Genomic DNA, 18,562 nt, shown 5'->3' with positions numbered 1-18,562 from the left:
TGTGAAAACGTATATACATTGTTAATATTATCCCAAAATATACATAGAAAAATTGACACAATTACAAGAATAAGTTAATCCTCTAGAATGGGATATTTTAACATATACTCTCAGTTAATGGAACATAAAACATCGTAACACTTGTAAGTATACAAGAGATTTGAAAAACAAAGTAATGTGTGCTTCCCAAGAAAAAATCTAGAGAACTATATTTGACCAAAAAATGTACATTGTTTTGAATGACACAAAAAAATGAAAGAACACTGGGTAATCACATATAAAAGTAGAAAGTAACTAAACATACTGGTTTTATCATGTAGAGAGCACTCAGCTGTAAGAGAAAACTCTCATAAAGTGCCAGATACATTCACAACTGCTGCTTTTAATCAGGGAAATATCCATAAACAAGAAATGCAGGATTATTGCAGCCTCTCAACAATGCAACCTGGGAGGGAAGTTTCCTGCATTTGTGGCTGCAGCATTAAATCTGTGAGGGTGGAGGCAGGAAACAGATCCACTAGTAGAGAACAAGATTCTCCCTACAGAATTCAAGTCATTAGGAGAAGCATTGGAGATGCAGGGGGTCAAGGGTGAGAGAAGGTCACTAAGTGTGAGACCCTGAAGAAGTGGCCTGATAGTCACCAAAGGGCTGAAGGAAAATGCAAGGAACCGTGTGAACCAGCAAACCAGAGGGTCCACCATGGGGGAGCTTGTGGGAAAGTCTGTGGAACCTGCTGCCTAAGATGGAACCAACATCAAACATGGTGTTTGGTTGGGGCTGTTCCAGATGGGCAGAGCCAGAAGTCAGAAAAGTGTGCTGTGACGCAGGCCTCCTAGGGTCCCATGCACCTCTGTCTCCTGATGGGACAGGAGAACTGAGAATCATGGCTTCTCCACTTCCGCTTTCCAAACCTCATGTGTCTTCCTCTGCTCGTGAACTTTAACTCAGAGCCACACACAGAAGGACTCTGGGACACACGGTTTCCCACCTTCCCCAAGGTGACAGCGCAGTTCAGTAGAAGCCTCTGGACTCCAGCTCCATCTTCATGCCACAAGTCTCTCTTCTGAACTCAAAGCATCGTGACAATTTCCAACCAAGATCGAGGACACTGACCACAGGTCAAATTATGAACATCATCAGGTGGGACTGTCGTCTTCCCACATATTTCCACAATTGCTAGTTCCTCTGAGGAACACAGAGGTGGTATCCATCAGCAATAAACAAATGTGGAAGATACATCTTTCAATAATAAAGACTGAGGGAGGGTAGATATCGAGTCAGAAAATTCTGGTATGTGCAGCACTGGACCAGAAAAGAAATTTCAGCAATACAGGTCTCATACCATGATCACATAATTTTCTCTAACATTCTATCAAGTTACACATGAATAAAAAACAAAAAACCACAACCACTTAGCACCCTTGGGTCCAAAACACATGGTAATGGAAATGAGACAACTTTTATAGAACTATACAGATATTTAAAGTCTGAGATAACAAAATACATGTAGTACAGATGATGGGGTCCTAAAGGAATATTATTCAGTATTTTATATCAGTAACATGAACTAGAAATCAATACAGTGGGAATCCTATTAAAGATGAGACCTTACAAAGAAAAAAAATATTTTTAACAATTGAAAGACTTCTGTCCTGCCCCAAGTTTTCCAGTACAAAATGAGTGAGGTGCTGCAGTTAAGGTTTCCCAACGATCTTTCCATTCATCTCTCTCCAGTGTGTTTGTTACAAGGCTTTAAGGGAGAATGAAGGCTTTCCCATAGTCTTTATCTTCATGGTCTCGCCCCAGTGTGTGTTCTCACATGCACTCGCAGGTTTGCAGGGTGCCTGAAGGTTTTCCCACAGTGCTGACACTCATAGGGCTTCCCCCTGGTGTGCGTTCTCATGTGTGCTCGCAGGTTTGCTGGGTACCAAAAGGCTCTGCCACACTGCTGGCACGCATAGGGCTTCTCCTCATTGTGTGTTCTCACATGTTTCTGTAAGGACGAGGGCCAACGGAAGGCTTTCCCACAGTGTGAACATTCATAGGCTCTCTCCCCACCGTGCGTTCTCACGTGTCCTCGAAGGGAGGAGTGACGAGTGAAAGCTTTCCCACACTGCTGACACTCAAAGGGTCTCTCCCCAGTGTGGGTTCTTGAATGTTCTCGAAGGGACGAGGAGCAACTGTAAGCTTTCCCACATTCCTTACACTCGTGACGTTTCACTCCGCTGTGCATTCGCACATGTCTCTGAAAATATCGAGGATGCCTGAAGGCTTTCCCACACTCCTTACATTCATAGGGTTTCTCTTCACTGTGCATTCGCACGTGTTCTCGGAGGGAGGAGGAACAGCTGTAGGCTTTCCCACATTCCGTACATTCATAGGGTTTCACTCCACTGTGCGTTTTCATGTGCACAGTAAAGTATTTGGCACAACCGAAGGCTTTCCCACATTCCTTACACACATAAGGTCTCTCTCCACTGTGCATCCTCATGTGTCCTTGCAGGGATGCAGGGTAACTGAAGGCCTTCCCACACTCCTGACATGCATAGGGTTTCTCTCCAGTGTGGGTTCTCAAATGTCGTGTCAGGTACGAGTCATACATAAAGGATTTCCCACACACTTTACATGTGTGGATTTTCTTTCTAGAGTGAACTCTCAGATGTCCCTGAAAGGAGGAGGGGCAAGTGAAAGTTTTTCCACATTTCTTACACTCGAAAGACTTGTTACTACCCAGACTCTTCGTGAATCTCTTAGATGCTCTCCCGGTATCCTGACATTTATAGGGTTTCTCTACAAAGTATGTTTCCATATGAGTGCTTAGGCATGAGACACAACTGCAGGCCTGCCCACATTCCTCACATGGATAATGTTTGTGTCCAATGTGAGATCGTTGCCGATTCTTAAGGAGAGAACAATCTGTGAGGGCTTTTCCACACTTCGTGCATTCACCGGGTTTAACTCCAGTCGGACACCTCTCAGGCACAGGAAGGTCTGTAATCTGGTTCAGGGTTTCTCCACAGCCATCACCTTCATTACTTCCATGGAGACTCTCCACCCAATGGCTCCTGCTCAAAATAGGAAGCACACGGTGAAGGATTGATGGTTATAAGTGATTTCTTTATGAATGATTTATTGATGGTCGTTGATCATTTTGACTATGTATTTGTCATTTTCAATGAATGGGGATGTTTTTGGCACTGTCTGCATTGTTACAAAGTAAAACAGGCTTAATGCTCGGCTGAGGGATCAAATGTAGCTATAACTTTCAGAATTTATTACATAGGAGGTTTCCTGATCATTGTTTTCAACTAATTTGTTTGAGAGAGTCGATATCTGCATCATATTTATGAAAATCTTGTCATGTGAAAATTCCCTCAGGACACAATTGTTTAGCTAGAGTTCTACTTTTTCTTTAATTTCAAGTGAGTCTAGCCCTCTGCCGAGACCCCTTCCTCCTGTGGGAATGCCACTCACCTCACAGGCCTCTCCTGGGCTGGGTGCTGATCTCCAATGCTTTGAAATTTACAGTTTTCTCCAAAAACAGACCAGGAATCATTTCTTGTGAATCTTACTATTTTCTCTTCACTGAATACTTCATTCTCCAAAATGTCCCACTGAGAAATTGATCCACCTGTTCTTTCTTGAGTGCAATAATCTGCAACAATCAGTAGCATGAGTTAATTTCTTGGGAAAAAAGTGGGAGGATAAAGGGAGAAAAACAGATGATATGTGGATTTCATTTCATATATTGATCCAACAATGTAATCAAATCTTATGAGAAAGAATGGACGTGTGAACAGAGAGCAACTCTCATGACCTCAACTATCTGGGACCTGGCAAGAGTAGGAGAATTAGTCAAAATGGCAGCTTGTTCACTAAGCAAACTCCAAAAGAGATGGAGAGGGATGTGGAAATAAATATCATCAGAAGAGCAAAGTATGAAGGAATTGGGCAAAGGCAGACGCCCAAATGCTCCCTTTATAAGAGGAAATACAGAAGGTCTTCCCCAGGGAGAGAGAAGGGATGAAAAGTCAGCAGGGAAGCCAGGTAAGTGACCAACATCACCCGTCTCAAACAGTGACAGAGTGATGTGTCTACTGGACGTGTCCAGACATCATTCCCTCCTCCAGAGCCTGTTCCTCCCGAGGGTGGCTGCTCCCCTGGTGTGCACAGGCACACGGACCCAGATGGAGCCTGTGTCCACTGCCCCAGCTGCCATGGGAGATGGATGGTGTGTGCGGCTGCTGACGGCTCACGGGGAAGAGCTGACCGAGAAAGAGGACGGAGGGGAACAAACAGCCCATGAGACGGGGCCATACTTTGGTCCTCAAGGCCAGTGAGGATGGATGAGTGTGGGGTTAGTTACAGCAAAACCACCATGTCACCTGTGTATTAACCAGTGTAACTGGCACAGGGGTGGAAACCATAAAGCTGCCCTCACTGCCCCAAAGGGACACCGGAGCCGATGCTCACACCTAGAAAATTAGGGGGATTTTTGTTCAAAAGAAATAAAAAGTCCATTTAATCCATGAAACTTGGTTTTCCTGGACAAGCTATTGGACTCTAGGTGGTTCCATGGAGGCTTGGACTGTGTCTCTCTTTTTTCCAACATGTTCCCATTTCCTGCCTCCAATAAGAAAGAACAAGTGCAAAAAACACCTGTTCCCTCCCAGACTCAGTGAAGGCGTGAAGCCGTCCTCACCCACAGAGGCCAGGTTCCTGCAGGTCTCCAGCATCACGTCTCTGTAGAGCTTCCTCTGAGCACCATCCAGCAGAGCCCACTCCTCCGGGGTGAAGTTCACAGCCACGTCCTCAAAGACCAGCGAGGCCTGAAACAGCCCACACGTTCTACTTCAGCCAGGCCCCGTCTGCACCAAGGGGTGTGGGAGGGTGACAGCCGGGGACCTGGACTCAACTCCTAGGACTCCTGAGCTCTCACTCTCATGGGAAATGAGAATGAACGAGCAACTCAAATGCAGTCTGCTCAGTGGTGCTAAGTGCTTGGGAAGCTGCAGCAAAGTGTGCCCACAACAACTGATGTTGACCCATCCACACCCATGGTTATGAGAGTATTTCCTGAGACAGAGCAGACTCTGAGATAAGGTGAAGACTGAAAAGTGCAATCACCTTTCAGAGAACGTGGAAATGGGTACGTGGATTGATCACAAGTTACGTCCTTGTCAGCTCCAGAACTGGAACCAGAACGTCAGGATGTTCTGAAACCTGAGACATACAGTGAGGCTTGAGCTGAACACTCTCTCCTTGGAGGCAACAGTGTTGAGGACCCTGGTGTGATCTCCTCACGTCTGACAAAGGCAGAGACATGACCCCTCCCCGGGTGAGGTGGACGCTGTGGGCGTAGACGTGGGCCAGGGCCTGGGACGCCTGATGGGTAAGAGGAGAGCCTGGTTCCTGAAGAATCTCCCAAGCTGCAGGGCCTCTCCAAGAAAGAATCTTCGCTCGGAATGCGAAGAAAATGACCCAACAAAGGAGTCTCTGAAAGATCTGAAGCCAACAGAGCCAAAGGTGTCTTTAAAGAGGAAAAATAAACCTAATTAATATCTTTACAACAATATGTGGTGACACCACATTCGTGGAATAACAAGCAAACCATGATGAAGTGAAATTTAGAGATCTTTTTAAAACAAAATATATGTTCTTATGCCACAACTAGAAGGACCCACAACTAAAATATACAAGTATGTACTGGGAGGATTTGGGGAGAAAAAGCAAAAAAAAATATATATATATATATATATGTTCTCAAAATCTAAAGAAAATCCTAACTACATCAGCTACAGAGACAATGAGGCCATGTCACCTGGGACAGCAACTGGGGTCTGCCAACCACACACCTGATAGGAGACTCGTGTTCTCACTGTATTTAAGAAACTCGGATGACAACAACAAAAAATAAAAGAGAACAATATAAAGACAAATAATACAATTAAATAACGGGCAAAGAATGTGAGCCGACGTTTCTGCTAAGAAATACAAGTGGCCACTAACCCCGAACAGATGCCAGACATCACTCACCAGGGAAATGCAAATGAAAACCACAAGCAGGCCCTCCCCACGCCCTCCAGGATGGCTGTAAGATGGACAAACAAGCGCTGGCGGGACGTGAGGACGGTGGAAGCTCGTCCATTGCTGATGGGAACGTAAACGGTGCAGCCACTTGGGAAGACAGTCTGGCGGGTCCTCAGGGATGAACACAGAGCTACCACATCACACAGCAATTCCATGCTAGGTATCCATCTCCCCAAGAGAAGCGACAACAAATATCAACACAAAAACTGATACACAGATATTCGCAGCAGCACGAGTCATAACAGACAAAATGTGGCAACAGCTCAACAGTCCGTCAAGTGATTTGGAGAAGCAACATGTGGAATATTCTTACAATGGAGCACGATGTCGCAATAGGAGGAACGAAGTACTGGCCCATGGCACCAATCTATGAACCTGAATAACGTGAAGGGGCTTTGGAAAAGTCCACACAGAGCACGACGTCATGTACGTGAAATGTACAGATAGCCCAATCTATAGAGGTGGAAAGGAAAGTAATAAATTGTCCAGAACCCAGGACGGGCTGGACTGGAACGCGGAGTGACTGCTGGCACATACAAGTTTTCTTTTGGGGTGACAAAAATGTTCTAAAATTAGACTACTGAGATACCCTTTAAATAAACTTTGTGGTATGTAAACTATCTCAATTACAGTTGCTTAAAAATACATTCAACACGCTAAACACACACCCTTCTTCAACCAATGGCAATTTTATTTTAAAAAAAAATAGAACTTGGGCAAATAAAAGAAATTGTGGAAAAGGAAGAAAGTTGCAGATGTTTCCGAGATTCAGCAGATTGCCAAGATGTTACAAACCACTCGTGGGAAAAGATCCTTCGGATTAGACGCAATGGGACAAGTGTAAGGAATCGGTAAACGTCCCTGAGATGACGCGGTGAACAGAGCATCTGAGGACGTCTGTGGGCATTAAGAAACCTAACCCATAGAGCCAGGTGTCCCCTCTAAATGCCAAGTTCCCACCATTCCCAGACCAGGGAGCAAACATTCAACAATCGGCGACTCCACATTGTAGAAACTGCAGAGAGTTACCAAGACCAGAAAGGGACAATCCTAACAATATTCACAGACGACGACATCTACACATATACAGGTGAAAGGCTTTTTAAAAGAAATCTAACACATAAGCGCATAAACAGCATGAGTCAAAATCAGGTTCAGGACCAGCCCTGGTGGCCTTGTGGTGGAGTTTGGCGCTCTCCGCTTTGGTGGCCCGGGCTCAGTTCCCAGGTGCAGACCTACAGCGCTCCTCTGGGAGGGGCCATGCTGTGGTGGCCCACATCCAAAAAAAGAAGAAACATCAAGTTCATTTTGTCCAGAAAGGCAAGATGGATGCAATGTTGACTCTTCAGTGGGTATACTGTGTCCCAGCAAGGGAAAGACACGTCTGTCCCCGTCAGTGTTCATCTGTGACAAGACAGTTGAGAGACCAGAAGGGAACACGCGTTATCAGGAAAAAACGGTGTCTAGAGAGACCCAGAGCCAACGTCCTACTTAATACGAAATGTGACAGCTGTTCCCTCCGAGACCAGGAAGGAGGGGAGGCGGCGCCTGTGTGCAGTTCCGCCCGGCGAGGCCGGGCCAGCGCTGCAGCGGGGACAGGAAACGGGTAAACGCTCTGCAAAGGGGAGAATCGACACTGCGTGGTTAGAGGGCAAGATCGGTAGGGAGAAATGCCCAAGTGCTAAGGACACATTATTAACACTTGTAACCGGCTTAGCGAGGGTGCCGGGGAGAAGTCTAACATTCACAGGTCACTTTCAGCTCCGCGTGCAGTGACAGGGAGAAAATGACCTTTTAAAGGAGATGATTTAGTCTGTTTCTCCCCACTCTCCCGGGCACCCAACCTGCCGTGGCCACCAACTGTCAAGGATGTGACATGTGCTAAGAAGGACCCGCAGATGGAACTGGAAGCCTTACGTGCTATTTCTCCAGGAGAGGGAAGTTTCCGGGAATTCACTCCAGTTTCCTTTCAATATGGGGTGAAAATGGTGCTCCCAAGGCCTGGAGAACAGACATTTCCTGGGCAGAAACAGTCCAGACGCGCCCACAGCGTGCCGGCGGCGGAGCAGAGCGTGGCAGCTCCTCTCGGAACCGACACAACCCAGGGACTGTCTGAGCCGCCAAGGACAGTTCCTGAAGGGCCACCCCACTAATCCTGCGATGCGTACACGCAGCAGCATCTCAGATGCGACTCCTAACGCGGCCCCACCCCGTGAGAACAAAGGCAAAAAGAAGAGCTTCTCGAAGTGCAGAATCGTAAGACGGCAGATAGAACCGGGGGAACCGGAAGGACGGCCGGGCTGACGAAGCCTCGTAAGCACAGTTTTTCCTCTTCTGTGTTGGGAACAACCCAGTCCTTCCCTCCTGCGAGTTGTCCCCTGTGGGTGTCTCCTCCGCCTCCTCAGAAACACTTCGCTGCTGACTTCTGCTCACCCACGTGCGGAGGTTTGCCCCACACGAAGCAGTTCTCTGCGACACCAGCGGAGTGTCCTACACGTTAACTCAGTTCTGACACCATGTACCCGGAGATAGCGTCAGATCCCACAGGTAAGGGCTCAGGACCAGGAGGCCCCCAACCTCCCCAACACACACTTCAGAGGCCAATCACGAGCCTAGGTTGTCACCTGTGCTTGTGACCAACAGGCTAAAGATCAGAGGTTCCAAGGACCCCTCCTTGGCTTTCATCAATTTGCTAGAGCGGCTCGCAGAACTCCGGGAAACATTACTTACGTGCAGGAAGTGATGAAGGATGCAGACGCACATCCAGATGGAGAGCGTGGAGCTTCCATGCCCAGTCCAGGCTCAGCACCCTCCCTCCACCTCCACCCCTTCACAAACCCGGAAGCTGCCTGAACCCACACTATTGGGATTTTTATAGAGGTTCATCATGGAGGCAAGATCGATCATTGACTCCATTTTGAGCCCTTCTCCCCTCTTAAGAGAATTGGGAGGGGCAGGGTCAGGGCTGTAAATTCCAAGCTTCGAATCATGGCTTGGTCTTTCTGGTGACCAGACCTCATTAGGGAGCCCACCCAGAGTCCCCACATTAGAACAAGACACTCGTGTCACCCGGGAAATTCCAACGGTGTCAAGAGGTGGGGAGACAACAACACGTATTTCCTACTATCTCATAAGCCTTTAAGCACAATTGGCTCTAAAGGTGACAAATTGTGCTCCAACTTGGAGACGAGGAAAGAGCATCCTTTAAAAAGTAAACTGGGCATGTCTACGGATGGCTAATTTTCAACAAGGGAGCCAAGCGCACACAATGGAGAAAGGAGAGTCTCTTCAACAAACGGTGTTAGGAAAACTGGACAGCCACATGCAAAAGGATGAAAGTAGACCATTCTCTTACACCATGCACAAAAATTAACTCAGAATGGATTAAAGACTTGAATGCAAGACCTGAAACCATTACTTCTAGAAGAAAACACAGACAGCACTCTATGACATCCGTCTCAGCAGCATATTTTCAAGTGCCGTGTCTGACTGAGCAAGGGAACCAATAGAAAAAATAAACAAATGGCACCACATCAAACTAAAAAGCTTCTGCACAGCAAAGGGAGCCATCAACAAAATGAAAAGTCAACCTAACAATTGGGAGAAGATATTCGCAAATCATATGTCTGATAAGGGGTTAATCTCCAAAATATATAAAGAACTAATACACCGCAACAACATAAAAACTAACAACCCAATTAAAAAATGGGCAAAAGATATGAATAGACATTCCACCAGAAAAGATATACAGATGGCCAACAGGCACATGCAAAGATGCTCAACATCACTATCAGGGAAATGCAATCAAAACTACGATGAGATATCATTCACTCCCGTCAGAATGGCTATAATTAACAAGACAGGAAAGAACAAGTGTTGGAGAGGATGTGGAGAGAAAGGAACCCTTGTACACTGCTGGTGGGAGTGCAAACTGGTGCAGCCGCTATGGAAAGCAGTATGGAGTATCCTCAGAAAATTAAGAACATACCTGCTATATGATCCAGCTATTCCACTGCTGGGTATTTATCCAAAGAACTTGAAAACGCAAAGGCATAAAGATACACGCAGCCCTATGTTCATGCAGCATTATTCACAATAGCCAAGACGTGGAAGCAACCTAGCCGCCCATCAAGGGACGAATGGATAAAGAAGAGGTGGTATTCATACACAAGGGATACTACTCAGCCATAAGAAACAATGAAATCCGGCCATTTGTGACAACATGGATGGACCTTGAGGGTATTATGCTGAGTGAAATAAGGCAGAGGGAGAAAGTCAAATACTGTAGGCTCTCACTCACAAATAGAAGATAAAAACAACAACAAACAAACACATGGAGACAGAGATTGGATTGGTGGTCACCAGAGGGGAAGGCTGTGGGGGGAGAGCGAAAGGGGTGATCAGGCATACGGGTGTGGTGATGGATTCTATTTAGTCTTTTGTGATGATCATGATGTAACCTACAAAGAAATCGACATAGAATGAAGCACACCTGAAATGTATATGATGTTACAAACCAGTTACCTCAATTAAAACAATTAAATAATTATTTTTTAAAAAGTAAACTGGGGGGCCAGCCCCACGGCACAGTGGTTAACAGAGTGTTCCACTTTGGCAGTCCAGGTTCACGGGTTCGGGTCCAAGGTGTGGACCTACCCACTGGTCAGCCATGCTGTGGCAGCATTCCATATATAACATAGAAGAAGACTGGCTCACAGTTAGCTAAGGGTTAATCTTCCTCAGCAAAAAAAGAGGAAGATTGGCAACAGATGTTAACTCAGGGCGAATCTTCCTCAGCAAAAAAAAAAAAAAAAAAAAAGTAAACTTGGTCTAAAATCCTTCCTGACTCTCCTGGTAGGCAGGGGGCTTTTTATAAAACATAATTCTTGGTATACTTCTCAGGTAAAACTGTTGTCAGGTGACAGTTCACAGAGAGATGTGGTTGTATTAAATTATTTTCACAAACCTGCCTCCATCAAAGGTGAACGTGTCATGTGTGAGTGAACTTTATAAAGGCTGCTGAGCTTTGAAAGTGGACAAATAGGAGGAATAAATAATAATCAGTGTTAATTTATAAGATCTTATTCTAGCGGATGTGACATTTCTTTAAAGGCATAGGGAGCCCTTTCCAAACTCTCATCCCAATGGAGCAAATTCCGAGTGGACAGTTATCCCACCGCATGGTCCCTGGTGATGGACTCTCATCTTAAGTCAAGCCTCCATCTCGTCTTTCTCTTTATCACGGAAGCAGAAATTGCCCCGAGAAATTTCAATACTGGTGTTGGAACCTTATACATAATCCTCTAAGTTACTTTTTATGTTTCAAAGGTGAAAGTTCCTCCTTAGTAAAGAGATATCTGCTTACACTTGTCTCTTGGTGGGGACAAGACATTTGCGGTCATAAGCTCCCTCACTGGCGTGTGGAGGAGGATATCAAGACACATCTGCCCAGTGACTGAGGACAAGTGCTGGTTCCTGTTGGAAGCACGGCTCTGCTGCACGCACCACGACGGGAGGAAAAGAGGCCTGCATTTGTCACTTTTGTCTTGTTGGAGACAATGAATTTAAGAAATCTGTCGTTATCTTCTACTCTGTTTTTAGCTGTTTGATCACTGACGTCTTGTAAATGGATCAACAGAAAACCACATTTCGGTCCGGCCTCTTTTCAGAGTCTTTCCAAGTATCCAAATGCATTCCTCGCCCTGGGCTCTTGGTAACGACAGACACAGAAATCTCTCCAACGCTGAACAGAGGTAGATGCTTGCTTTTTAAAATCATTAATAGAGGAAACTAACGGTGAAACTAATCAAGAAAAAATATTGTAACAGAAGGAAACATTTGCCTTTATTCACAGCTTACGTGATTGTGTGTCACACCCAAAACACGAGGAAGATAATCACAGAACCAGATTTTTACTAAGTTTCTAGAATGCAAACTCATGAGAATAAACGTCAAAGTATTCTCAATCATTAGAATCAACACTGAAAACTAAATTCCTAAAATAGCCTTTTTAAATTGCTATTAAAATTAATTTTCTTTAAGGCCTAAAATAGGTCTAATGAAGGATATCAAAGGATTTAATGGAAATATTTCAAAAGGCCATGAAATGACACCAGAGTGCAGTGAGAAATGGACAGCCGGCGCGTGTCCTCGGGAAGGAGACCTCGACGTCAGTGCTCCCAAAGAGGTCAGGAGTTGTAGGAAAATTCCATTAAATCTACAACAAGGCTTGCTTTGGGATTCGTTTTGAGTTTGTTTTGTTTTGTTTGAATTTAAGAAAAACTACCTGTAAAAACTGAAACGACACACAAATTCTAAGACTAGCTGACATTTCCTATAGAAGAAGATGGGAATTTCCCTAACAGACCTCCAAGCCTTTTAAACTCCAAGGGTCAGGACAGGATGGCGACCAGAGGGACGGACAAGGACACCAATGGAGACAACGGACGCCCTGAAACAGGCCCCCGATGTCGGCACGTGGACCTGCCCCAGAGCAGGCGCTGCCGGGCGGTGGAGAGATGGGGACACGGTGACACGTGGGGCAGTGACGACTGGTGATCTACAGGCGAATAAGGAACCATTTTCCTGCTCAACCTCACGGACAATAACCAGCTCGCTGCAGATTTAACTGTGGGAGACGAGAGGAGGACGCTGAGAAGAAGTGACGGGTAAATGAATTTATGACTTCAGAGTTGGGAGACTATTCTTATAGAAGAAAAAAACAGTCAGCTACAAGGAAGAGACTGAGAAAGCCGAGTCTGTTCAATTAAGAAGCGTCCATCTAAGTGCAGAGTAGAGTAGACAGAGAGACGATAAACCACAACCTGGGAGGAGATACTTGCAACACCTAGAAATGAAAAAGGGTGACTGTCCAGACCATGGAGAGAAAACGTGAGAAATGAGTAAACACACAAATGAATGAGAGGTGAGAAAATGTCTGAAATCCTTCTGACAGAAGATGAGCTGCCACCTGAGACATGCTCATCCCCAACGGGAATCAGTTCAGACCAATTTGGAACCCCAGGAGACCCCGTTTCACACACTCGAGATGGACAACTTAGTGAACTCCAAGTGCTGGAAATGACGCGGAATAAACACACGTGTGACAGTCAGACACTTGATCCCGACACTCCTTCACCAGCATTTCCTAGGAAACTGGGACTTACCCATAATCTACAACTCTGCAATTTTTCCCCAACATGTGAAACATTGATGACCCATTTGCACTTGGAGATAACAACAGAGATGCCTGCAGCCGCACTGCCAACAGAAGAAAAAAACTTGAGACGAGCCAGGCCCTGCAAGGAGTGGAGTGGATGAGGAACCGGGTGAGCCCAGCCTCAGACGCCAGCACGTGTGACACACTGGGGCTGAGAAAGCACAGAGCGGCCTTCCGTGTGACATGGATGCTGTATCCTGGTGACATTCACTCCCTGCAAATTCAGCAGAGGCAGAACCACACAGAGCCCTGCTTGGTGATGGAGAACAGACGGAAAGCCACAAAGAGAAACACAAAGAAGCAGGACGGTGGTCACCCGGGGGGGGGGGAGGGGGGCGGGGGGCAGCACGCTGGGAGATGCCACCACCCAACCAAGAAAAAAGCCTTACACCTTCACGTGACAGAACAAAAGTCCAAGTGCTCGGGCGCCCTGGGGTCACAGGGCGCAGACCCCGTCAAGGACACACCAGGAGGAGCAGCGCGGTGGGAGCCAGCGCAGGGCAGCACCTGCTCCACAGCGACAAGGACAAGGAAGGCAGGAGGTGGAACCTGGTCCTGAGCTGGGCGGGGTCCCCCTGCGGGGAGGTGGGCAGGCGGCCCCTCCCAGGGCGGGAAGGACAGAACCCGGGGCTGCGCTCAGCCCGGCTCCCTCCTCAGGGCGGACGCGCCCCTCCTCCCGGGCCTCCTTCTCAGCAAAGAGGAGCCGCTCCGAGCTCCCGCTCCGCCCCGTATAGACGCTCCTTTCACGGACCCTCTCACCAGCAGGGACCCCCGGGAGCCCGCCCCACGTGTGACCTTCACAGACTCACTCAGCGCACGGCACACTCAGCTCGAAGCACACTCAGCTTCACCCACTCCATGCGCGATGCCCAGGAAGCAGCCCCAGGGCTGCCCCACGCCCCCAGCACACCCGCAGGGGCATCTCCCCACCCTGCTCTGTGGCTCCTCTCAGCATCTGCAGCTCCTCCCGCCCTGGGTCTGGGGCTGGAGTCACCGCAGGGGGACAGCCCGCTGCACCCTCCGTCCCCTCCCACGCAGGCCCAGCTTTAGGCCAGCGTGTCCCCAGCCTAGGACACGCACCTGCTCCCAGCACCATGGGTCATTCATATAGGACCGAGACCCCGTCCCAGTGTGTTGACAAATAAAAATGGCAAGCCATAGGATATATTGGAGTATACGAGGAAGCCATTGGGTATAAACCTAATTTGGCCTGACTTTGTTTTTTCCAAAAGGGCCTGACTGTGGCTGTTGAGCACACGTTGTATATCTGCTTAGACACTTGCTATGGCCAGAACAAAGGCCCTTGAGATAAAGGTGCAACTTCCCCCACGTTAGCATTTCCTTAGGGATCAGCATCTTTCCTTAGGCTAGGAACTGATTGCTGCACTCACCTTTGACCACCCAGCTCACCTGTCACCACTCAGCTGGAGACAACAGACTGCCACCCTGCTGCGTTCACTGAGACAGAAGGCCTACCTGCTGTTTCCAGCAATCGCTGTGCCCACAGAGCAGTCTCGCGACTATTGTAAAAGGGACATTTCAATCCTATGTGAAACATCCTCTCTGGGGGTACACAACCACTCTGTGCACCCCACTTCTTTGGTGCCCTTTCTTCCTTCTGGAAGAAAGGCCCCGGGTTATAATCCTCAGACTTAAGCTCAGAATAAACTCACCCAAATTTTCATTTATAGATGAAAATATTTTCGTCGACAGTGTGAACGGGAACCGCAGAGTCACTGCTCCCCTGCGTCAAGGACAAAGCAGGGGAGGGAAGCTCCGGGGCACTTTATGGTTTAAGTAACTGGTCACTGCTCATCCCTCTCAGAGAACAGACACGAGGTCACTATCGTCCTCATGACGACAAACTCTAAGTCAAGGAATCAGCACTCAACACGTCTTGGTCACAGGTCACATGTCACAGAATCTGCATTAACCTCTGACGACCAGCTATTGACAGGATCACAGTGTCACAAACTGCCCCCTGCATGGCAGTTTCTGTACGATTTTCATGAACCTCTTTACCCCGTGACTCCACCGCCCACAGGAAGGAGAGGAACCGCGTGCACTGTCCCCGCAGTTCTCCTGGAAGAGAGGACGCGCTCTGCACGGACACACTGTCCCCAGCGGTGTCTCTGGTTCAGTCTCAGAACAACACAAGTCAGCAGAACAGGGCAGAGACCTGACCCCTGACGCCCACACGACAAGGAAGAAAGGAGGGAAAACGGGTCCAGTCCCTTCACCGCTGCTGGAGCTGAGGCAGGAACGGGAGAAACTGTGGGTGCTGGAGGTCACAGAGGGGGAGCCCACGGGGTCAGGTGGCAACGCTGAATCCTCCCGGAGCCATCGGAAAACATCCATCAAAGGTGAATGGAACCCCCCACCTAAGACTCACAGACAGGTTGTAACTATGACACAGCCAGAGGGAGCCCTCTAAATCTGCATTCTGTGTCTGTTCAAAGATTAATCGATCCGCTCGTCCCCACCGACGAGCAGAACCAACGCGTGTCGGCCACGCGGCTTCAGCCTCTCCTCCGCAGACGGCCCCTCCGAGGACGGGCTGCGCTCGGGACCTGCCATCAGCCCCACACCCGGCCTCCTGCTCCGTCCACTCCTCTCCGCTCCAGACAAACGCCGCCCAGCTCCTGCGGGTCCTCCGGCCACAGCGCCCCCTCCCGCGGAGCCCCTGCCCCGGGCGCGTCCCTCCTCCCGCCCCTGCGGTCCCTCTCCGGCAGGAAAGTGTGCTCACTGAGCTCGGATGCTTCGTCTCCACCGCCTGACCCCTGCGCACCATCGCCCCCTCCTTCCCAGACGCTCTCGGCCTCCGCGCGCCCCGCAGGCCCGACCCCCGCCCGTCGGAACGAGAGCTCAGATGCAGAAATGGAGTCACTTATGCTAAGCCACACGCCACCAAACTGAGACGACTGCAGTTTCTGCCTCTCCCAGGAATGCAATCTGAAACCAGTCAATCAGGAATTACCTGGCCAGCAGTAGCGAGGTCATCCGCCTGATGGACCTGACCTTGCCACAAATAATGCACTTTCTGCTAACATAACTTCCTTGTTCCCGCTCCCTTCTGCCTGCGAGAGCCTTTCATTTCCTACCGCTCCTCCAGGCTCCTTCCAGCTGCCCGATTCATGAATAAACATTCGTGGGAAAACACTCGTTGGAAAAAACCAATGTGATCTTTAAAACCTACGAGTTGAATTTGGTTTTTTAACAGGATTACAGCCTCTCCTTAACCCAGGATTTGACTTTATCTGTCAGGTCCAAGTCCGGTCCCCCACCGGTCCGCCCCCAGCCCTGATCGCCCTCCCGGGGTCGTCCCGTCCCCCTCGGACCCCCGCCCGGCCAAAGACTCGGGTGGGACCCGGGACCCCCATGCGGCCAAGGGCGGGGACTCGGGTGGGACCCCCGTGGTCGCGGGGAGACCCGGGCCCTCGGCCGCTTCCAGCCGGTTCCGGTCGGTTCAAACCTGCCCGGCCCGCGCACTCACCATCTCCGCCCGCTCCGGACTCTCCGCGCGTCCTCCCCGCGGCCCCGGCAGGTGACAGCGACCGGACGGGACACCTGAGGCCGCGCGGGGCAGGCGCGCGCGGGGCCGCGGCCGGAAGAGAGGAACGTCCACGCGGTTGCGAGCGCGCCCGCCCCCGGCTCTGATTGGACTGTTCTCCCGGACCCCGCGTGCTGATTGGACGGTGCTCCGGCCCCTTCACTGTCTTGGCCCCTGATTGGACAGTGCTCTTAGACCCCCCCCCCCGACGCCCGTGATTGGACAGCGCCTCAGAGCCCGCACCCCCTATCCTTTTATTGGCTCATTCCCTTCTGGGTCCCGCCCCAGAGCTCCTGATTGTTGCTCGTCACGGCCCCCCTTATTCCTGATTGGACAGCGTTCCAGTCCCTGTATCCTGAGTGATAGGCGGGGGCGGAGGTCACGTGACTGAGCCGGGCGGAAGTGCTGTTTCTAGCTCTCAACCCTTCCCTGCCCGGCCTCCTCTGTGGACCCGGACCGACCGGCTCGGGTCGTGGGCTCCGAGCGGAATGCGCTTCCAGCCGGACTGATCCGACGTCTGCCTGCAGCTCCGCGGCCCCGCCGGCGTCCTCCTGGACCGCGAAATCCCGACTCAGTTTACCCGCGGAGCGCCCCCTCTCCGGACCCTGGTCAGAGCAAGAGGGCTTGGTGACCTCCGGGGTCAGGGGTCGGCCCGGGGACCAGGTCACCATAGATCTGTGCCCTTTGCAAAAGAGCAAAAACACTCAACAGTGAACGTCGCCGCCTGCAGGGCAGGGCCCGGGTCAGTTTTGACGTGTGACCTTTGACACCGGCAGGCCCAGCCGCCCTTCCCCGCCCCCACCTCTGGGGCTGACCAAGGTTCACCAGGTCCCATTTCTTACCCAACCTGTCAGTCTTCCCTCCCGACGGGCCCTGCCCTTTGGGTCGCCCCCCAAGTCTGAGCAAGCCCGGAGATGCTGTCCAAGCCCCTGGTCCACTTCTGCCGAGAATGGGCTGACCCCAGGAGGCCCCGTGCTGTCCAACCGTGTGGTCCTGCAGCCAGCTCACCTGCCCGGTTTCCCCTGCTGCCCCCTTTACGTAGAAACGAGAAGCCCTTTTCCGTCTGAGTCGAGATCTTGCACGTCGCTCAGATATGAGCCTTGTCCCTATTGCAAGAATCTGCGAATGAAGTTTCTCCGTATCTAAGGGTAGATTTGTTTTTTATTAGGCATGCTTTCAATCAAGAAACCTGCAGCTTCCTGAGAGCTTGGTGCCGGTGGGAAGTTGGAACACTAGCCCAGGGGCGGGAACTCTTGTCAGAACCACCACAACACGTGAGATGTGTTCGTGAAAATTCTCAGGTGTACAATTTACACTGAAAAGAAATTTATTTTAGGTCAGTTTTTGAGGATGTCCCTGGAGAACTCTGAAATGTAAAAGGCTATGATATCTCTAAGGCAACTGAATTCCTATTCAACCAATTTAAGAAAAAAACAAGAAAAGCTCATATAAATTTGGGATGGACCAGACAACTCTTAACACACCTACGGAATGGGCTAAAATTCCTAATGCATTTAATTGGCTGCCCATTTCAGAAAAATATTTCCAGAGGCTGGCCCCGTGGCCGAATGGTTAAGTTCGCGCCCTCTGCTCCAGGCAGCCCAGTGTTTCATTGATTTGAATCCTGGGCGCAGACATGGCGCTGCTCATCAAACCACGCTGCGGCAGCGTCCCACATGCCACAAGTAGAAGGACCCACAAT

The 18,562-nt window shown here is 49.5% G+C and overlaps 1 protein-coding gene across 1 annotated transcript; it reads right to left on the bottom strand.

Annotated features, from left to right (window-relative positions):
- Positions 1-17,000, bottom strand: LOC103562954 (zinc finger protein 77-like). The gene is made up of 4 exons (XM_070622485.1): positions 16,804-17,000; positions 4,704-4,830; positions 3,476-3,656; positions 1-3,066 (listed from the first exon to the last, which is right to left on the bottom strand). The coding sequence occupies exons 1-4, from the start codon at positions 16,804-16,806 to the stop codon at positions 1,791-1,793; spliced, it is 1,587 nt and encodes a 528-aa protein (XP_070478586.1). The 5' UTR covers positions 16,807-17,000; the 3' UTR covers positions 1-1,790.
- Positions 17,001-18,562: the final 1,562 nt, after the last annotated feature.

This window comes from Equus przewalskii, chromosome 6 (genome assembly GCF_037783145.1).
Source record: "Equus przewalskii isolate Varuska chromosome 6, EquPr2, whole genome shotgun sequence".
Taxonomy (NCBI): Eukaryota; Metazoa; Chordata; class Mammalia; order Perissodactyla; family Equidae; genus Equus; species Equus przewalskii.
Note: the sequence above shows the minus strand (reverse complement) of the source record. Positions and strands in the feature narration are given on the sequence as shown.